Raw genomic sequence first — 22,971 nt, 5'->3', positions numbered from 1 at the left:
GGGCATGGAAATTTTGATATTGTGCGTTATAAGCATTTCTTAGCTACTCTTTTAGGTAAGGGGGTATGACGCAATTAGAAGAATATTGAGAAACCGTCTAAAAATTACGAAGAATAAATGATGGCAGACCAAATAAAAAACATAAACGTCAAAATACCTTTATCGTTAAAATTGATAAGGAGGGATTTTTCATTTAGCTCGCCCTGTCCATTTACCCATTCCATGTAGGGTTTGTCATGGAACGGGTATGTTATCCTACATTGCGGCACAAAACAAAATAGTACATGCTAGCCAGCTGAAATTCTTGTGGCTGGCTAAAGATATGCCGTAAGTCAGAGTTCTTTATGAAAACAATACCACAAAGCAATGGCCGAGGCTGATAAGAAGAAAACGGTAGTTTTAATTGCGATAGATGAAAGTCAACATAGTCGAAGAGCTTTTGACTGTAAGTTTAGCTATTTTAGAACCATAAATAAACACCTGGCCATATAGCATAATAGCTAGCTAGCTATGTACGTTTGGTGCTACCTAGCTAGCTAGCTACTGCTAGGTTAGATTATAGTCAACTAACTGGTGACAGGGGGCTGTCGAACGACTTCCAGCGTTTTAAAAAAACTTAAAATTTTGCCCAGAGACACCTGAATCAACATTTTTTAAAACATTTATTACCATATGTATAGCTATATAATTTATTCTTTTATTGTCAAGCAGTGGTAATGAAAGACTTCTGAAAAAAAAACTGTTTTTTTATATCATTTATATTTATATTCCATAAAGAGCTGTAATAAAATTCCACAAATAATAAACCAAAAGTACAACGACAAAATAGCACGTCTTCCTTCTTAACTTCTTAATATAATCTGGCAGTTTCCGATGTGGCCAGGCTTTTCTAGGCGGTTACAGAAAAAAACCCTAAAAAAATGCCCCCGGTCACCGTCACATATACGGTGCAATTTTCGGCAAGTTGGCACCCTCTTTACATAGGCCACCTTCAAAAATATAATCTGTTAGCGTCACCTGACCGACTCACTTTGAAAGGCGAATGACAAGTCGGGGAGTTGGTAAATTTGTAAAAAATAAACCAAAAAATCCACGAAAAATCTGCGACACACAACAATATCCACCATTTACCTTTTCAGCGGTCCTCCGAATAATGCTTGTTACGTCCGAATGTTATTTCGATAGGGGACTGTGCTGCGCTACTTAGTGCTATATTTTCCTGCTTCGCATTTATACGGCAATGCAAGCGAAAACTAAAATAACAGCTGGTGTTACATTTAAAACAAATAACAAAATATGGCTACGAAATATAGTATTTTTGTAATTTTTTGGGAAAAAATTTTATCCGGCCAACCAACCGACTCTCTTTTGTAGTTAGAAATGACGCTAACATATTATCGATGGTGGCCATATGCTTCCCATGTCCATTGTTCTTGATGAAAAATCAAAACAATACGTCACGCTGTAACTCATTTATAATTAGGCCATATATATATAATATTTAAAGTATGCTAGTTATTTATATATGTGTGTGGTCTGATGACAGACCAATTTTAAGGGGTCATCTACAAATTTCGTATGACATTTTATACGAATATATATGAATTTAATTGCTTATAATTCGTATAAAAATCATATACAATTCGTATAGTGTTAATCAGTTATACGACTTTTTAAAGTTCCTATCCGAATTTTATACGATTTTCATACGAATTATTAAGATTTTCCAATACCAATTGCGATACGAATTTTTAAATGAATGGTCATACGAATTTAATTTTCAATATGATTTCTTCATAGAAATCTAACTTTTCGCTATGCAACTAGCCTTTAAATAAACATTAACAATTTCTAAACGCCGTTCTTATTACTTCAAATGATTAGAACTTACAAACAACCATCTTTAAACGCTGTTCGTGTGAATTTCAAAGGATTGGTACTTTAAACAAAATGATTTATATCGCCGTTCTTTGTTCTTAAATTTCTCAACTACCGCCTCCAAGACAAAAACCCATGCATTTTATTATAAAAACTCAACAAAATTTTTTTTAAAAAATATCATATATACGAATTTAATAAAATCTCAAACGAATTTTTTTAAAAAAAAAAACATACACATCTAAATAAAAACTCACAAATTTTTGTTTTAATTTAAAACTCATACGAATTTAACTCATACGAATTTAACTCTAAGAATTTAATTTAAAACTTATCGAATTTAACTCATACGAATTTAACTCATAAAAATTTTTTTAAACTCATACGAATTAAATTTAAAACTCATGCAAATTTTTTTAAAAACTCATATGAATTTAATTTACCGTATTTTCCAGTATATAACCCGCGGGTTATAAGTTGATTTTTACGACTTCCACTGTTGGTGCGGGTTATAGTGTGGTGCGCGTTATGTGATAAGTTTTATTGTGAAATTTAAAGTTTATACATTCAATGAAGAAAATATAGTACCAACAGGATAAAATGCGTACATCATGTGTATAACCCGCAGCTCAGCTTTTTTAGGGACTTATGAACTAGATGCTATCAGATAGACTGCACCTTCGTATAACTCGCATAAAATTTTAATCAATGTGTTTTACCAACCCACACCTTTGCATAACCCGCATCATGTTAAGAAAAAAATTCAGCATATTTTTACTTACCCTAATCATTTTATACTCATGTGCTTGTGTTCTGTTTTTTCATGCTGGAGACAAGTGGGGGACGTTTAAACTTGTGAACCTCAAACACGAGAACCAAGTGTCTGAACTAGCGACTCTCTTATTTTTAACTTCTTTTTCTCCAATTGGCGAAATAATAATTAATTTGACAAGTTGATCTTCTGCTAATGCCGGCAGTACCAAATCGGACAATGCTGTTTTAATTTGTAAACATTAGTTTCAGCCAATAATAACTCTTCCTACGATTGAACAAACAAACAAATAAAAAACCATTCTATCAGGTTATAAACCTAAAGTAAAATCTCTGTTTTTTTATGTATATTTAAGTTTTTTTGGCATAAAAATAAACAACATAAAAATTATCATGGATTGTCTGTAACAGCGATGTGCGGAACATTCTTTTCTAATGTTTATAGAATTTTGTTATCTATTTATATCTCAGCAATCACAGTGTGCATGAAAGACGGCAATAAGGAGGAGATAGTTGCGTGTCTCTAATTAATTGTATTTTATATTTATTTTTCATATTTTTAGTGGTCACCCGTTGCTCGAAGAAAATTATTATCTATACTTTAATTTTAACATTTTTCAAAATTTTTAACAGGAATTAATAATTAAGTCCTGGGCACTAAATTGTGAAATACGTGTCAATTAAACCTAGATACCTGCTATATTGCTTTATTACCAATAGCAAATCATTTCAATGTGCTCAATGTGATTGCAAAGATATGCCTATAGACATCTGAGATTCGAAGAACTGAAGTTGTGGTTGAGCGAGTCTAGCATGGCACTGAAATTATCAAGATGTTTCGATAGAAAACTAATATTCAAATGAAGGAAAGACATACCTTTGCAGTTAGAAAAAGAAGATTTAAATTCATCACAGTTAAAATACTTACAATTAAGTTTCTCAACAAATCCATCACGCTCTTCGGTGTTATTGTTGTCATTTGAGCTTGTAGAATTTGCATCACTGAAAAGCTTTGGATCATGTTTGGATGGGTTCCAGTCTCCATCAAAATTTTCTGGACACAAGTTGAAAGGGAAAATATCTGAGTTACATTTCAAGTATAACCATACTTTGGTATTTGTTAATATTTTAAAATCCTGGATGTTCAATAGATTACATTTACGATGGACCCAGTTATTACAATAATCACAACAAATAGCATCAGATCCCTCATGTACTAGTTTAGTACATATTGCACAAAAATATTGTGTATCAGTCAATTAAAAAAGAGAAAAAAATAACAAGAAAAACAAAACAACAACAACAAAAACACAAAAGCGAAGAGGGAGCTTTCTCCGATTTTGTTAAGAAGCCAAAGGGCGAGAAAAAGTAAGGAAAATAATAAATTTACCAAACAAGATTTACCATCAACATTAATTTACCATCAACGTGGGTAACATAGGCGCCATAGTGAATTTAATCTGATGTTGGTCTTTAAAACAAGAAATCTAGCAGAATAGTAACAAGGGTCGCGCCCCCCCTGGGATAAACTAAATTTGCGAGAACAACCAGCTAAATATTGGCATTATTTTTCAAAAATTCAAAAAAAAAAAGAATTTTTAAAACATCAGAGTTCTCGGTTTCTATAATGTGGATCGTCTGTTGCATGTCCAGAATCCCGCGATGCAACCATCAATGTAAAGGGCTTTGCATTCGCCCCGGATCATGCGATGGTAGGGGCAGAGGTTGTCATTAATGTATACCTTACGGGGGTCCAGACCAATACTCTTTAATAATCGATCTTCCGATTTTAAGATTTTTTTGCTTCGATGTAGTTTTTCTACGATTTTTCTATTTACGAACCTTACGAACCTTACCAATTAAAGCTTTGTCATCACTATGAAGTAAAACAAAAATGTAAAAAATAAAATGTGCTAGTTCTGTAATATCAAATAAAATTGCAGTTTCTGTCATAGACATGTAGTAAAAACATGGAAGAATACCAATTAAAATCATTTTCTGTTAGATAGGGGAAGAGAACACATAACATTATGTTTATTTTTTGTGTACCATATTTTTATTTTCTATTTTTTATGAACAAACAGATTACCAAAATGAAGTTGCTGATGAAAATCATGAAGTGATTCTTGTTCACATGTTTACACCCCCAGCACCTCCAGCCATGTCATCCAAAGGTAAGCTGCTTTCTTTTTAGTGATGGCAGTGTGTATTTTTTTTACTTTTGTTTTAAAGACAGCATCTTAAAATATGTGCCTGTTAAACCCATATTGATAGTCGATACTATGTTCTTCATATATACTTCTTCATATTTGTAAAAGTGTCCTTTTCCCATTGATTTAGCCTATAGCGTAGTCATGAAAAGGCAGACATGATCATGGATTTATTAAGAGTGGTTTTCATGAACAATTCCGGACTAGTATCCTTAATGAATAAAAATAAAATTACATAGTCACCAACAAGCTATGACCAATTGAGTAAAACAGAAAGTTGCCATGAAGGTTTTTTCAAATTACACCCTTATTTTGTGGAATGCTGACCAAATAAAAATCTTTATGGATTTTATTGTCCCTGTTCTGACTTAAGTTTTACTTTTTGTACATCTAGAAAGGTTAAACAAAAGATTAAACTTCTATACTCCAAATACAATACTGTGTGCAACAGAAAGTGTGCTACCAACCTTCATTCAATAAACCTGTTTTATATCTCTGAGATACAAAACTTAAAAAGGCCATAAATATAAAAACTCCAGTGACTTGCTGAGATGTTTTTGTCTTCACATTGATTTTAAAAGCCGAACAGTATGGTAGTTGGTGGAAACCAAAGGGTAAAGGGTAAAGTATGGAGAATAAAATTTGACAAGAAGCAAAAAAACAGCGTCACATTTGCTAAAGCCATTCTAAAGATATACAAAAAGTAATATGTTTTTGCTCACAGACAATATGGAGTGTTTTTGAGAAAAGCTAACAACCTATATAGGTAGTTAAGTTTACTTAACTTGAGTTAATTGCTAAACGACATGGACTGGCGTTAGTACGGTAGCGCGTAGCTGTGGTTGCCATCTTAGTTTCACAGGCCTGGGCTCCAATCTTCACTTTGTTCGTTCGGCTCTTTTAGTCACGGTCTCGCTCCACGATTCCTCTTTCGCTCGTGCTAGCCAACAGTAGTTGTGGTTTTAATCGTTATTTATCTATTGTTATCCTTTAATTGGTTCAGTAAATAATAACTTACGTGACGAAAGATGTTACTTGTGAGATTTCTGTGCGTGTCGATAACGCTAGTTCTTTGCGTCGCCGTTCGACGGCGTTCTGGAGGAACTTTGCCAGTGGCTGACGCAGATACGAAGAGTCTGGCAGAATGGGCCACATTGCCAGTTCAAACTCTACGGTTAGTGTGCAATGCATTAAATTTAATTGACTCAGGATCGCCTCAAATACTTGCTCGTCGCCTGTTTTCGTTCTACAATCCGCCACATTCGGTGGTAGCTACGTAGGTGACCACTACATCATGTATGGCCCCAATTATTCCATCAACCAACGTGGCCACGAGGTCGACCAGACTCCGCCCACGCGGCCAGCCAACCAACACAGCAACCGGCGTTGAGTCAACTACAGTTGTGTCGTCAAATGTCTTGTCTGGTCATCAGGCATCATCATCTTCAACCACCGACGTTGTCGAGTTGCCCATCCTTACAACAGCTGTGGTTACAGAGTTAATTAGAGGAGAATTGCGACGATTTTTTGAGGGTCACGAGGGGGAACGACTCGCGGGAAGAGCTCCTGACATAATAGAGCAAAATCAAGCGACAGGTGACACTTATAATACTAACTCTGTTGTTGAGACTCCTATTGTACACCATTTTGTGTCTGAGCCGTTTTCTGAAGGGGGTGAGTTTCCACAGGGGGGTCTTCCTCGTCCAGCCCAGGTTGGGTTTTCCGTCGCAACCACAGCGCGCCCTGCTCCCTTGCCGGCACTTCCTCAGGCCGTTTTGGACAAGGTTAAAAAAGGTGAGTATGTAAATTTTGATAGCTTACTGCCTGCTTTTGCCTCATCTTCAGACGAGTTTACGTTTAAGGTTCTCGGTGGGTCTAGCCCGTCAGTTGTGTTAGTTCCCAAGCAATCAAACCGCCCTAAGGTTAGTGACTTTTCATCTTGGATGTTAGCATGGAATAATTTTATCCGGTGCTTCACCTTTTTCTTTCCACATCGTGCATCCGAGCTTTTACACTATCAGTCTATCATGTGTGACTTCGCCTCACAGTTTACATTTACAGCATGGTCGACATACGATCGCATGTTTAGGTACCAAATGGCTTTTGATTCTGGTTTGTCATGGAACCGTGTAGATGACGATCTTTATAACCGTCATCTCCGAAGTGCCCCACTGCAGGTCATGTGTTTTCGGTGCCGGAATTATGGACATCTTGCATCAAGTTGCCCTCTTCGCACTGAGTCAGCAGCTGGGAACGAATCAGCACCTTCAAATTTAGCATATAGTGGGCAGCCCTTTTGTGCCCCCCAGCCTTTTCGCGCCTCACAGCGCTTTCGTGCCACACAGCCTTTTCGAGCCACGCAGACCCTCAGTAGGGCTGACACAGGTGCAGTCGGACAGGTCGATAACATCGCCACTTGTCGATACTTCAACGCACAGGGTCACTGTACGAACCGACAATGTCGCTTCGCACACCAATGCAAACACTGCGGCGACTCCCATCCTGCCTCACAATGCTCCGTTGTCCGCAAATATTAATCCAAATCCACTGCCTGTGTCTTGTCAATGTCCTGTCAATGTTGCTCTTTTTGAAAGATTGCTAAGGGAACACCCTTGTCAGTCTTTAGTGTCATTTATTATCTCTGGTTTGTCTTCTGGATTTGACATTGGTTTTCATGGCCCATGCACAGCTACCCGGCCACGCAACCTACTATCTGCACGCTCTAATTCTCAATCAGTGTGGGAGGCAATTGCTAAAGAATTAGCGCGAGGCCACACCTCAGGACCTTTTCTAAGCCCTCCAATTACGCCTCTGCATTGTTCACCTTTAGGTGCAGTACCAAAGAAAAACGGTTCTTACAGAATAATTTTAGATCTCTCCTCACCTAGAGGCAATGCTATTAATGAAGGCATATGCAAAGAAGAGTTTTCAGTGCGATATTCCACCTTCGACGATGCCCTAAAATTGGTGTCTGGGTTGGGTCCCACAGCATTTTTAGCCAAAATTGATATCAAGCATGCTTTTCGCCTTTGCCCCGTTAAACCAGCTCAATGGGGTTTATTAGGCTACTGTTGGGAGGGCTATTACTTTGTGGACACTCGCTTGCCATTTGGCAGCCGCTCCTCACCCTTCTTGTTTAACTGTTTTGCAGATTTGTTATGTTGGATCTTCCTCACTGTGCTTGCTATTCCATTTGTGATCCATTACTTAGACGATTTCTTCCTTTGTGGGAGGTCTGCAGCAGAAGTAAATAGTTACTTGGAATCTATTCAGTCTATGTGCACTAAACTGGGTGTCCCTATTGCGGAGGAAAAAACCACAGGACCCTCACAAACTATAACCTACCTGGGCATTGAGATCGACTCTCAGCAACAAATCATTCGCTTGCCAGCGGATAAGTACAGGGAGTTGCACGAAGCTTTATTGGTTTGGTCTGGTAGGAAGAAGTGCACCAAACGAGAATTGCTTTCCTTGATTGGCTCTTTATCTTTCGCTGCCAAAGTGGTAAAGCCAGGCAGAATGTTCCTCCGTAGGTTAATTGATTTGTCTACCACCGTTGCATCACTCAATCATCATATCACATTAAATGGGGAGGCACGCTTAGACATTCAATGGTGGGTGGATTTTCTACCTAGCTGGAATGGTGTCTGTTTTATTCACGGCGACCCAATCACAGCCGCTTCACTTAGCCTCTTTACGGATGCATCAGGGGTAGGATTTGGTGCTGTTGGCCCCCAACATTTCATTCTTTTCACATTAATATATTGGAGCTTTTCGCAATTGTAGCAGCGGTTAGGACGTGGGGTCGCGAATGGCGTAATCTGCAGATCATCATTTACACAGACAACGCGTCCATAGTTCATGTGTGGCGCTCAGGCACATCGCGGGATAAACACATCATGTCGTTAATTCGCCACTTATTTCTATTCACGGCGCGGTTGAACATTAATATTTTGCTTCAACATATTCCTGGACATACTAATATTGCAGCTGATCTTCTATCTCGGTTACAGGTTCGTCGATTCAAACAACGCCTTCAGTCCGCAGACGAGTCACCCACACCAATCGAGCCAACCATCTGGACCATCTTAGTATAGCCTCACGGTACTTTCAATCTCAAGCTTTGGCACCCACTACTAGGGCCACGTATTCCACTGGTGTTGCCTCATATCAGCGATTTTGTTATAGGTGGTCTCATCCTCTCTGGCCGTTGAACGAGGATATTCTAATTCGCTACATTTCTAGTTTGGCACAACGCGTATCTCACACTACCATTCGCGTTTACATCTCAGGCTTGCAATATCACTCCATCATGGCCGGCAACTATGTTCGAATAGCAGACATGAGTCGCTTGTGTTACACCCTGCGAGGAATTAAAAGAGTCCAAGGAGCTCGTCTCACCCGGCCGCGCAGGCACCCAATTACATATCAGAATTTGTGTTTAATTCATTACCGTATTCAATTTTTACAAGCTACAGTATATGAACGACTACTTTTCAAAGCTGCTACCTCTTTGGCCTTCTTTGGCTTGTTGCGCTGCTCTGAATACACTTATCAATCCAGTCGTCACTTCGATCTATCCACTGATTTATTGGTTGGAGATATCCAATTTTCCGCAGACAATTCCGTCATGCTGGTTCATATCCGGTCGTCTAAAACAGATCCCTTTCGTGTTGGTTGTCAGATTAGGGTTGGCGCTAACAATAACGCAGTTTGCCCGGTTCAGTGTATGCGCCGTTTCTTAGCGGTTCATCCCGGCCCAGGGTGGCCACTCTTCACTTACCAAGACTTCAAATTTTTGACTCGTCAGGACATAGTAAACCTCCTGGCTTCGTGTTTGCCTAATATTCCACACATTAATACACATTCCTTTCGCATTGGTGGTGCCTCCGCAGCAGCATCTGCAGGGGTGCCTGACAGCACTATCCAGATTTTAGGCAGGTGGACCAGTGATGCCTATAGACGCTATCTACATCTCGATGATGCACAGGTCATTGGCCTTTCTCGCAGTCTATGCACCGCTGGGCCACCTACTCGTGGGTGGAGCCGTCACACACCTTCATTTTTGTTATAGTTTAGTTGGTGGCGCTCGTAGGCGTCACCACACCTCTTCATTTTGTATAGTTTGTCAAGTGTGGTGGTGTGGGGGAATTTGGGGGTGTGTTGTGTATTTTAAACTCATGCTGGTATTCTTAAGTAATATTTTGCTATTCATGAACTATCAATCTTAAGCTGTCCTTGTTGGCAGTTTGTTAGAACCTGTCTTTGTTGACAGTTTGTTTAGAACCTGTCTTTGTTGACAGTTTGTTTTACTTATATTGATTGACAGTTTGTTTATGTGATCCTTGTTGACCACACTACATTTACGAGAAACTGTCTTAGACAGTTTGTTGTGGTCTTTGTTGACCTCTGTTACAATTAGATACAGTACACACATATCCTCCGAGACCCCTCATATTCGCCAAACTTGCAGTTTTTATTGTTGTTTTTCCCTGCGCGTTGTCAGCAATTAAAGGTAGTTAAGTTTACTTAACTTTAGTTAATTGCTAAACGACATGGACTGGCGTTAGTACGGTAGCGCGTAGCTGTGGTTGCCATCTTAGTTTCACAGGCCTGGGCTCCAATCTTCACTTTGTTCGTTCGGCTCTTTTAGTCACGGTCTCGCTCCACGATTCCTCTTTCGCTCGTGCTAGCCAACAGTAGTTGTGGTTTTACCGCCCACCCATCCCGTCAGGGCATTTTTACTGTTTAGTTCATTAGGTTTTATTCAATGTGAATATTTTTAGGACATTTATACACGGGAGATGTATATATTTTGTATACGTTGTATATATATTTACTTTGCGTTCATGTGGTCTGAAAGACAGGGTCGAGGGGGTGTGTTGTGTATTTTAAACTCATGCTGGTATTCTTAAGTAATATTTTGCTATTCATGAACTATCAATCTTAAGCTGTCCTTGTTGGCAGTTTGTTAGAACCTGTCTTTGTTGACAGTTTGTTTAGAACCTGTCTTTGTTGACAGTTTGTTTTACTTATATTGATTGACAGTTTGTTTATGTGATCCTTGTTGACCACACTACATTTACGAGAAACTGTCTTAGACAGTTTGTTGTGGTCTTTGTTGACCTCTGTTACAATTAGATACAGTACACACATATCCTCCGAGACCCCTCATATCCGCCAAACTTGCAGTTTTTATTGTTGTTTTTCCCTGCGCGTTGTCAGCAATTAACACTGGTTTTATCTGTATTACCATTTAAATCACTAATGTGACACCAGTATTGTATACTGTTTCAATTCTAAACTTTTACTCAGAATTATTGCTGGTTAAAGAAGTTTATATACCAGTATTTCTTAATAATGAATAACTGGTAATTTGCAGTAAGTACTAATAAAAAATGGTAATACAGTCCTGATCGCGAGTAACTATACACGAGTATACGAGTACGGGTACGTTAAATGCCGAATAAAGTGGAAGACAAATACGAGTAATTGGTGAGTATACTATTCCATACCCTCAAGTATAGCCTCTTGCGCATGCGAGTACAGTAACTGAATGATTTGTGAGTATGTGTGAGAGTATAAGATAAAAAAACGGAGCGTAATTTTTATCGATAGCTCACATTTGTCTGCTACCTTACACATTGTGAAAACTTTTTCGTATTCGCGTATTAAGAAATAACATTTTATTTTACATTTTTTACATATTTTTTTAAGCAGTGCGAACATGTGTTTTTAGATTTAGCAAAAAGAGAAACATTTTCCATGCTAAATGAAAGAGTTTAAAAAGAGATGTATAATACAATTGGTTTTTTAGTTTGTTACAATTTTCCCCCAATATTTCACAATCAAGTTCTTTGTTTTTTTATTAAGAATAGAGTGTTACTTGCTTGAAGGATGAAAGCAATTTACATAATACTAATGTGGAAGGATCAGTCACAAATATGAAACCTTTGGATGCTTCCCTAACCAACTGTTCATTAAAGTTTCTATGGATGTGAATCAATGCTTGCATTTCTTTTGGAGTATTTTCCTGCTTCACCAGATCGGTCTTAAGCATTTGACCATCGAATACAAAAATGAATGGTTAATTTGATGGATAACTAATCATGCCTTCCACAAGCAAAAGGACACTTCTGAAATTCATGCAACAAAAAACATGTTGATTATTACACTGTGGCTATGTAGCAAAGCACAAAGTGTTTAACTACAAAAATACCTGCCACAATACCTACAACAAAATTGTTTTGTCCCTTCATCATCAACATTTACTACCAAACCCACTTTTATTAAACAGCGCCACCGTCAACGTTCTCATGTTAACGGTCAATCATTTTTTGTAACGGCCAATGTTTTTTGTTGCCTGTTAACTCAAAATTTTAGTCTAATGACTTTGTATCCATTAATTAAATCTTTTGTATAATTTTGTTTTCAATATGATTTTTTTTGTATCATAAAAATTATAAAGTTTGTATGTAGTTCATATCGTTTCAAAGAAGTTTGCATGAGAAGTTGCTCATAACGAAGTTCGTTTATATTATAATTCGACTATTATCTATAGTCTTGATATTGAATTTACGGCATTTAAAAACATTGACATTTTAACTAGATGGAAATTACACATGCGATAAAATCACTGTCCCAAAAATTAGTCTTGCAGTATTACATTTTAGCTAGCATATTTTCAAACATATATAATAATCACAATGAAGGAGGATGTTACGGCAATAATAATCTGTCTTGTTTTTCTCTTGCATAATAACTATTTGCAAAATTAGCTATTTTTTGTTATAAATCAAACGAAAATTTAAACTTTTATATTCAGTTGCACACATTTACGCTGGTATTTTAGAAGTGCGTTTCATGTTATAAAAAAGTTTGTATGAACTTTGTTTTTATTTTTATTTCAAACGAAGCAATTCTACGAAACGAAGTATTTCGTAGCGTTCATATAATGGTACAAAGTATTTCGTAGCGTTCATATAATGGTACGAAAAAATTGTACAAACCTTTTGAGATGGTATTGATATTGGAAGTTAACAGGATTTATTAACCGTCAAAATCTTTACACTCTGTTAATTAAATTTGTTAACGGTTAATATTTACGGAGAAGATTAGCAAGTTATAAATTGACAGTTAACAAAAAAATTGACGGTTAGTTTTACTTAACAATGGTCAATTTATTTCGTTGTTTAGTCAATTTATTTAGTTAACGGTCAATTTATGTTGTTGACGGTCAATTTTTTTAGTTGACAATCAATTTATTTTGTTGACGGTGAGGCTATTTAATAAAAGTGTGTTTGGTAGTGACCAAGCCATTGAATTGCACTATTAAGTTTGGGGCCAAATAACAGGGAAACTCATTGAATAGCTGTTGAAAATAGGCACTCTTGCCGCAAGAACATTCTAGAACCTTGTGTACTATCTAGAAATATAAGGGACATTGGAGAATATTCCAGAAATAAGATAACTATACTAGAAACTACTAATAGTAAATATAGAACATCTGGAATATACTAGAACATTCTAAAGTATCTTATCTTTAATATATAAATAGGAGAACGTCTTGTAAATTTTAGAGTCATAGAGTCATAAAGTTATTGGAGCAGTCGAAGCAACTCTGCAAATATATAAAGTTTACATTTCAACAGGTTATGGGCCCAGTCTATGCCCAAGAAGATTGAATATTTACAGAAATAATATTCAAGAAGAAGAAGCCATCTTGTGTGTCCGACGAGTTTGTTTGGATTGGTGTGAAGTTCGCACGAAAAATCGTATTGTGGAAACCTGAAACGGATTATCCGGATTAGTTGAATACGGAACAAATGGCAATGGAAAGCACCAAAGTATTGATAAAACCATTGAATGGAACAAACTATGCTACCTGGAAGGTACAGTGTAGAATGGCGTTAATCAAAGATGGACTTTGGGGAATTGTTCATGGAAGAGAAAATGCTCCAACTGAAGAGAGAGAAATTCCGAAATTTAATTTGCGTAGAGATCGTGCGTTAGCAACGATTGTTTTGTCGGTGGAACCAACGCTGTTATACCTGCTTGGACCAGATCCAGAAGATCCTACTGAGGTTTATAAGAAGTTGGCAGACCAGTTCCAAAAGAAGACATGGAGTAATAAATTGACACTACGCAGGAAGTTGTATGACTTGAAGTTGAAAGATGAGCAATCTGTTCAAAAGCACGTTAAAGCTTTGACAGAAATTTTCGATGAACTTGCAATTATTGGAGACCCGTTGGATGATGAAAGTAAAGTTGTTCATTTGTTAGCAAGCTTACCAGACTCGTATGATATGCTAGTTACAGCTCTGGAGGCTAGTGCTGAAGTACCGAAGCTTGAAGTCGTAACTGAACGATTGTTACACGAGGAAAGCAAGCGGAAAGATAAGGACACTTAGGAAACGAATGTCAAAGCAATGACATCGAATCATGGAAAGCCAAGAAAGGGACCCAGATGTTATCACTGTGGAAAGATTGGTCATGTGAAACGATATTGCAAAGAATTAACGAAGAAGTTCGAGAGACAGACTCCTTCGACGTACGGTAAAAATCGAATGAAGCCGCAAAATGTGTGTACGGCTGAAGAAGAAGAAGATGATGACGAAGAAATCATCAGTTTAGTTGCTGAAAATACTTTGGCAGTCAAAGGAAAAAGTAACTGGATAGTTGATTCAGGCGCAACATGTCACATGTGTAACGAAGAGGAATTGTTCGAAGAAATTTCGTCACTTGAAATACCACAAGATATCACTGTCGGTGATGGATATTCAGTACAAGCAATTGGAAAAGGAACAGTAACCTTGGAAATGAACATTTCAGAAAACAGAAACGTTGTATGCAAGTTATCTGATGTCTTATTTGTACCACAACTTTCGTACAATTTACTTAGTGTATCAAAAGCTGCAACAAATGGAAAGAAGTTTCAGTTTGAAGATTTCAAATGTGACATCGTGGATGCGAAACACGGAATCATTGGTACAGCAACAAAGCATGGCAACCTTTACCATCTCAACTGTAATGGATTGAGAAATAAGAAGAATCACACAGTTATGAAATGTGATAATAACGCTACAACAAAGGAAGAAATTTGGCATAGAAGATACGGTCATCTCGGTGTGCAGAATCTTAAACGATTGGCAAGGGACAAACTTGTTAAAGGGTTTGATTATGATGCAACAAAGAAACCGACATTTTGTGAACCGTGCATTGATGGGAAACAAAGCAAAATACCGTTTCCGAAGACAGGAGGAGATCGATCGAAAAATCTCCTTGGTATAATCCATAGCGACGTTTGTGGAAAGATAGAAACAAAATCACTTAGTGGTGCAGAATATTTTGTTACATTCATTGACGATAAATCAAGATACATATGGGTATATGTCATGAAACACAAAAGTGAAGTGTTTGAGAATTTTAAAGAATGGAAAGCAACTGTGGAAAAATCGACTGGAATTCAGATAAAAACGTTTAGAACTGACAATGGTGGAGAATATACATCCAAAGATTTCGAAGACTATTTGAAGAAAGAAGGTATTCATCATGAGTTGACAATTCCGAAAACACCGCAACAAAATGGAGTTGCAGAGAGGATGAACAGAACACTCATGGAATCTGTAAGATCAATGTTAGCAGATTCAAAGTTACCAAAACGATTTTGGGCCGAAGCCTTGGCTACAGCAACGTACCTTCGTAACCGATGTCCAACGACAGCAGTTAAAGGGAAGACACCCTTTGAAGTATTAACTGGAAAGAAACCAAATGTCGAAAATCTACGAATTTTCGGATGTGATGCGTATGCTCACGTACCAAAAGATGAAAGAAAGAAACTTGATTCAAAAACCAAGAAGAGTGTATTTCTTGGATACGGTGATGGAATCAAGGGATATCGTCTATATGACAACGACAAGAAGAGAGTCTTTTACAGCCGAAATGTGACATTCAATGAAATCTGTGGTGAATTGAAAGACGACCGTGACATAGACGAACCAAAAGTAGAGATCGAATTACAACCTCGTGAAGAAAACACAGATAATCAAATACAGGAGGAGCAAGAGCGACAAGTAAGAGAACGACGGCCTCCTGATCGTTACGGAGAATGGGTATACATCACTCAAGAAGAAGATCCAAATGCATTATCAAAAGCCTCACAGGAATCGATTTGGCTACGACGACTTTTAGCAGACATGGGAGAAAAGCAGCCAAACGCAACAATCATCAATGAAGATAATCAATCAGTCATCGCAATGACAAAGAATCCTCAATTTCACGGACGAGCCAAACACATCGATATGAAATATCATTACGTAAGAGAGCAAGTTAAATCAAACCAAATCCAATTGAAGTACTGTCAAAGTGGAGATATGATCGCAGATATAATGACGAAAGGAATCGGACGAGTACAGTTTGATAAGTTGCGAACGATGATCGGATTGAAGAACCTTACGGACTGCGAGTGAGGAGGAGTGTTGAAAATAAGCACTCTTGCCGCAAGAACATTCTAGAACCTTGTGTACTATCTAGAAATATAAGGGACATTGGAGAATATTCCAGAAATAAGATAACTATACTAGAAACTACTAATAGTAAATATAGAACATCTGGAATATACTAGAACATTCTAAAGTATCTTATCTTTAATATATAAATAGGAGAACGTCTTGTAAATTTTAGAGTCATAGAGTCATAAAGTTATTGGAGCAGTCGAAGCAACTCTGCAAATATATAAAGTTTACATTTCAACAATAGCTAACGTCATCACCTGCATGGATAACATAGATGCGCCATAGTAAACCAACCTTTGTTTTGATCAACAGGTTGATGGTTTTTAAACCCAAGTCTTTTCAATTGTTTGTCAAAATGTCTTTTCTTTATCAGCCTATCAAGTTCTACACAATAGACACATTAGTTAATAAAAATTTGAAAGAAAAAATGTTTTTGCATATGAACAGACTGACGTCATTAAAATTTCTAAAATTCCCAATCTTTTTCATTCTTCTTCTGCCTGAGGTGACTCACGACAGGCCGTAACAACTATAGTTGCAATAGAACTACCTCTGTTTTATCTCGGGTTCCATTTAACTTTTGCTTTTTGAATTGCATCAACATGTAATAAGATATTATCTCAAACGAAGTTAATGTTAGAAAAAACTATGAAAGCTTTTTTTAAAAAAAACAATGGTTGTAGTTTTATTTGACCAACCTAAGAATTGAGTAAATGATTTTCACATATCAAAATTATGTAAATTATTTTCACATATCAAATTGCATAGTGGAATGGTTGTAAAAGATGAGAATGCACAGTTTGTGGCTATTTCACAGAGCTTGGGAAAATTGCTAGATAGGCAGAATAAAATTCTGCTTAGTAATCAGGGACTATTTAAGTTAGCAGTATGGTACCTGCAGATTGTTTGAATGTTAACCAGATTTTGTTTCCACAATGCATTGATGTGGTTGCTTAGTCTTGACTAACATTTCTAAAACAAATATTCAGTCTTCTAAAAATATTGTGTCACATATTTCTGTGGTTTTTATCTTGTATTGTCTGGTTGTATGGTAGGTAAATTATATAGTAATACTCTATATGTGACACAACGTGTTCCGCGTGTATTTTTACGTTAATAAAAAATTGCTGACATTGCTTTTTTAACTTTACATCTTTCCTAAATGTTCATAACATATTAGTATTAAGCATTCTTTTCGCAAATATGCATCGAGAAACTGGAAATTATACTTTCACTTTTAAAATTGTGTTTTCCCTTTGATCACTTCTCAGAGTTCTTTAAATTTTTTCTGATAAGGCTGGTGACATAAGCTTGCTGTCTTCAGAACTGTGTGATTTTAAAGGAGGATTTTAAAAACTTTCTACGTCATGACACATTTGTTGTCATTCAACTTATTGTTCAATAAGGCTGAGAATTCTTTACAACACTTTCATTCAACAAGAGTGAAAGTAGTAAAAATGACACAACATGCGCAAGAACACCAATGTGTTTCTGCTCAAATTTTTGAGTCTTAAATTTATTTTATCTTTTCTGCAAGTATATTATCAAATTCTCTATAGCTAAATATTTTTTTTCAAATTCTTTTATCAAATACTCTGGCTCATTCATGTCACTGAGGTTTACTAGAATCACTAATATATTCTATATCTGAAATTGCAGAGCTAGAGCTGGAACTTGCATCTCTCATATTCCATGCCTCTTTCGTAAGTTGATTTTTAGAGCTTAATTGACGTGAAAAATAGCTGTGTTCCAAGTTAGGGAGGCAGTAATCTTTTTTTAACTGTTCAAACAAATGTATTTTTAGTCAGTGTGTTATCTATACGAACTTCCTTTGTTATTTTCTGAAATTATTGGCATTCAGGCAGTTAATTTTTTCAACTTCATGATTTTTCATTGCCTTCTTTTTTGAAACAAACCATAAGTTGGTTGTATCAAAAGAGTGTGTGGGAAGATTTTGTCCTTTTATAATCTCCTTACAATAGTCTTTTGTTTGTTTTCAGAGAGATCTCGTTGGCATATTATGCTGCATCTAGCTCGCTGTAAAAGAAAAATGTTTAAACTGAAAAAAATAGGGCACACCATTTTAAAGCTGTATGATTTACAAAGCTTCTGTTTAAATTTTAAGGAGAAACGAAAATGCTATCAGAAGTTTAGAGATCAAGGTGAAGCACTATTGAGATCATAGTTTTTTTTCACTTTATTCATCTTTGTTGTTATTAACATTTTTTTTAATAATAACGTCATTACTTTCCGTACAATTTTGCAAGCGTGTAGCACTAAAGATATATTCGGCAGAATTAATTAATTATACTGAACATTTTTATTTAAAGAGGAATTGTTGAAGCTAAATATTTTTGGTGAAAGATAATAGTAATTATATATAGCTATAAAATTGTGACAAGTGCGTTTATAACAGAAAATATATGGGTATATAGTCTGAACAAAACCTCAAAACTAATTTTTTTAAAAAACTTTTCTTGATTTTTAAAAGGGTTACTTTATGTGTGGCATCAAAAAGAATATATATTTCTGTAACTGTGAGCATATTAAAGACATGGTTTTATGTTTAACTTGGGTTTAGGAAATGAACCTAATTTTGAGAAAAATTCTGTTTTTCTAATAGAACGGTTTATTTTCCTAGTCTTTTGTTTGTTTTCAGAGAGAAATAATAGAAATAATAATAAGGAAAAATCCCTTATGGAGTATACATAAATATTCTTTATATAATTACTGCAAAAGAACTTTTAGGTTGAACTCTAATAACAAAATAAAGCATATTTACTGTATAAAAAACCAAATTAAAAAATAAGAAATGCAAATAAAACATCTAAACGGGCATTGCCTCGCCATGTTATTTTATGAGTGATGCATTATGCTTCTTTGCCTATGGCAGCCTTTCTAATTTACCTAAGTGCTTGGCAATTGCTGACGTGAATGTTAATGTTTTAACAAATTGGGCAGGCAAATAACCTTAAACAAGTTTAAATTATGAAGGCTGCTATGGTCAAGCTGGTGATTCACAGTTACTTATTATTTATGTAGCTATGAAAGTTGCTGGCAAGGAAGAAAGATCTAATCGGCACCATTCACATCCGTTTGGACATGATTTTTTTTTGTCAGGTAATCATGCATTATTGATGTAATGATTTATTTACTTATAATCTGGTGTTTTGTGATGTGGTATGATTTGCCTTTCATGTAAATATTTTGCAGGGTAGAACAGATTTTATTTTGATTCAGTAGCATTTTTTGACTGTTGGGAATTTTTGGGAAATTTAAAAAAGAGATAAAATTTTCCATTAGTGCCGTAATCCATATGTTTTTCATCTTATATAATAAGTGTCTGTGACAGGTATAGTGGATATGTTCATTGTCTTAAGTGGCTAAAATTTTCTTTGAAGTTGCCAAAGGAAGTAATGTCTTATGTGTTAACAGCCAAGACGTTATGGAACGACACCAATGCATTTAGGCTGATGTCAGTTCATTAAATAAGAATAGTGAAGCCATTGCATTGTTTTTGTCAGCTCTACACATTACAACTATACAAATTTTACCAATTTTTGTACATGCACTGCTCACGTCAACAAAAACAACTTATTTTTTTCCATTGTTTTTCTGCCTATAAGGGAATTTTTTCAAGGCCCTTATTGACTAGTTTTAATATAATATTTTTAAATGTCATTTCTTATTTTTAGCTTGTATTTCCTCCTTTATTTCTTTCTTTTTTTATGTATATTGCATTATTTATTTTACCTTGAAAAGTTAAATAGTTCATCAGCGATAACTATGAATAAAAAAATAAATTCGAAAAAGTCAGAAAAATTAAGGTCAACTTTTGAGTCAACACCCTTTGATATACTAATTTTGAAATTTTGTGCTGTTTCGTGTTTCCTAACTGTTGTGTTTTGTTAAGTCTTTGGTTAAATGTGGTTAAGATAATAATTATAGGACGATGTCGTGTAAAGTATAATATTTCACCTGACTTTTAAAATTAGTGCTACCTGTATATATCTGTTATCTCTTGAAATAAAACACTTTATTATTTTTATGTAAGGTATTTAACAACGTGAAACTTGTTTGTTAAAAAGCATTTCAATCACAAGCATTGTTTCTGTGTTTTGTCCATAATAGTTTCATAAAATCACAAAAAATGCAACTAAAAACAAGCATTCAGTTGCAATAATAACCTCTGTATATTTTATTGGAACCGTTTTCTGCAAAAAAAATTTCTGTGAAAGTACTTTCAACAAACCATGGATCAATTTGGATGGAATCTCTAATTATAGAAAAAAAATTAAAGAAAGTAAATTTGGTTGTTTTGAAGAGGAAGCAAAGACACAAAGAGCTTTATTAATTTACGATGTTTAAGATAATTTTAAGATGTTTGTAGTTCATTTTGCTGTTACTTTGTATCATACTAGGTTATTTTGTATGCGAGAAACATTTATCCACAGTAAATTTATCCACAGGATACTTAGTTTATAATAATGAGCAGAAATACTTTTTTCCAATGCAGAAAGTGATTGCTGAACAAAGCAAAGATACAGCACAATGTTAAACAAAAAACTCGTTTTGTTTCTCTTATTTTACAAATGTGAAGTCTGAAAAAAATTTTCTGATAATAATTTATTGCTTTAATCTCATACATTTTTTTGGATTTGTATTTCATTCCAACCATATGGATCCATGCATTGAATAGTATTTTTAAACTCCTTTTTTATCTATCATCCTTTTGTTTATAGACACTGGGAGCGAGCATTGGAAAAAATGGCGGGCCAAAGTAGAGCATAAAATTAATGAATTAAAGAAATTGCTTACAACGTACGAAGAAATTTGTGATGAGCATAGAATCATGAACCGGGCTATATTGCATAGTGGCGATCCTGGAGAAGGCATATGCGAGTTAGCAAAAGAAAATGAGGTTGATTTAATTATAATTGGTTCAAGAGGATTGAATAAATTACGGCGAACCTTTCTTGGATCTGTTAGTGATTTTGTTATTCGTGAATCTGGAAAGTCTGTATTGGTTGTCCCGCCAAAGTAATCTTTTAATTTTTATAATTTATATTTTCATATATTTTTTTGTACAAAATGTAACTAACCTTGCACAATTTAAAACCATTGTTATTATTATTATTATTATTATTTTACTTACATACTATTATATGTATTATTGTTTTTCATTTTACTGTATTTTGTACATTTCTTAAACTAAACAAAACACTATGTCCTATGCTTTTGAATAAAGAAATTTTAAAGTGCACCACAATGTAAATGTTTTTACAAACAACCGCTAGGATGTTTTGTTTGAACTGGAATTATGTAGAACTTATCATCATTACCTAAATAAAGCTTGCTTATACCTTTAGCAAGCTTGTTCTTCACATAATTTTGTCATAATTGTCTATAATACTAAAGTCAATTATAACGTTATATATCTGATATTTATTGTGGAATTGATAAACTATATACCTAATTATTATTTTTATGTTGATAAGAAATTATATGTTTTATCAATGCACAAACACGCAAACAGAGAACTCAGATTGGGTTTTATGTACACTTTATCTATGAAGTTAAAAAGGCCTCTGAAGTAAATTGGCACCAAATTTTGATAAGATGCACAAAATCATCATAAATATTTGAATAACGAAAATACAGTGGATGGTAAAAAATGGAATATAAGAAAAATATAGTTACTAGCAATGATCGAATTAAGGGATCGCGATTCGCAATTTGTTTTTATTGACTAGCAATCTTAAAATGTTATAAATTATAAGTTTTCCATATTTTTACCTCAGTCTATATCATGGATGTAAAAGAAAATCACGGGATATCTTGCATGCTCTCTTGTATATTTTTTTTGAACGAGTATGTATTTTTTCACATTTCGGCTACTGGCGATACAGGTCAAAAAAATTTTGATATGGTAGCAATTTGGCGATGATAGGAAGAAGCGTGTTTGTTCAGCTATGTGAATGAAAAAAGGAGCGTCAATTTTGAGGTAGCGATTACACCATTAAACTTATGGCAAAAGCTTCGAAAAAAAAATTGCTTTTGATTTATTTACACTTAATTTGCTCCCTGACTAGGCATATCTTGTTTTGAATTAGTATCAACATATGAATAAATCTTGTGGACAGCAATATTCATGTAGAGAAGCTATGTTCCTGTTCTGTTTTTAACAAATTGTTACGAATTCATTATATTATAAATATTTGTAGTATTAGTATATATCTACTTTTTAATTTTTTAATGTGTGTCAACGTATACTTTATCATGCTAATTATCTTAATGTCAGGAGAAAAATGATCTAGTAGTTTTTTTTTTCTTGCTGTAATTTAGTTAATCAGGCTGCATTGTTTAAGATTAAATTAAAATAACCACAGTATGAAAATGAAAACAAAAGTAAATAAAAAATGTTTACAGCATAGCACAACTGATTTTTCCACTCCATTGCAATTTTTGTTTTGTTTTGCTATACTGTAAGAAAAAGGGAATGTGGCTCAGCAGGACGAGAATACAATGTCATCGTACATCATGACACATGTTAATTTTAGTTTAGTTTCACCTATGTATTTTTATAATTTGCATATTTA

General features: G+C 35.2%; 2 protein-coding genes across 4 annotated transcripts in view; both read left to right on the top strand.

The window, feature by feature from the left end:
• Positions 1-22,971, top strand: part of LOC130636319 (ubiquitin-associated domain-containing protein 2-like) — a 67,634-nt gene that overhangs the window by 34,339 nt on the left and 10,324 nt on the right. The gene's annotated exons all lie outside the window — the stretch shown is intronic.
• Positions 97-21,582, top strand: LOC130636317 (stress response protein NhaX-like). 3 transcript variants are annotated; one of them, XM_057445995.1, is made up of 5 exons: positions 108-445; positions 4,734-4,823; positions 18,373-18,534; positions 19,415-19,492; positions 21,115-21,582. In XM_057445995.1, exons 1-5 carry the CDS (start codon positions 367-369, stop codon positions 21,414-21,416), a joined length of 711 nt encoding a protein of 236 aa, XP_057301978.1. In that variant the 5' UTR covers positions 108-366; the 3' UTR covers positions 21,417-21,582. The 3 variants fall into 3 exon arrangements, with proteins under 3 accessions (XP_057301977.1, XP_057301978.1, XP_057301979.1); XM_057445996.1 differs by lacking the exon at positions 18,373-18,534 and having other exon boundaries at positions 120-445; XM_057445994.1 differs by lacking the exons at positions 18,373-18,534; positions 19,415-19,492; positions 21,115-21,582 and adding an exon at positions 8,873-11,044 and having other exon boundaries at positions 97-445.

This window comes from Hydractinia symbiolongicarpus, chromosome 3 (genome assembly GCF_029227915.1).
Source record: "Hydractinia symbiolongicarpus strain clone_291-10 chromosome 3, HSymV2.1, whole genome shotgun sequence".
Classification (NCBI taxonomy): Eukaryota; Metazoa; Cnidaria; class Hydrozoa; order Anthoathecata; family Hydractiniidae; genus Hydractinia; species Hydractinia symbiolongicarpus.
The sequence above is the reverse complement of the archived record's forward strand: the minus strand, read 5'-3'. Positions and strand labels throughout refer to the sequence as shown.

Bases quoted from the DNA above. Each gene is read 5' to 3' on its own strand.
- LOC130636317 (XM_057445994.1), top strand. From the start codon at position 367: ATGGCCGAGGCTGATAAGAAGAAAACGGTAGTTTTAATTGCGATAGAT. The intron at 446-4,733 runs GTAAGTTTAGCT...ATGAACAAACAG, and splicing joins TAGTCGAAGAGCTTTTGACT to ATTACCAAAATGAAGTTGCT. The intron at 4,824-8,872 runs GTAAGCTGCTTT...TCTCGGTTACAG, and splicing joins TCCAGCCATGTCATCCAAAG to GTTCGTCGATTCAAACAACG.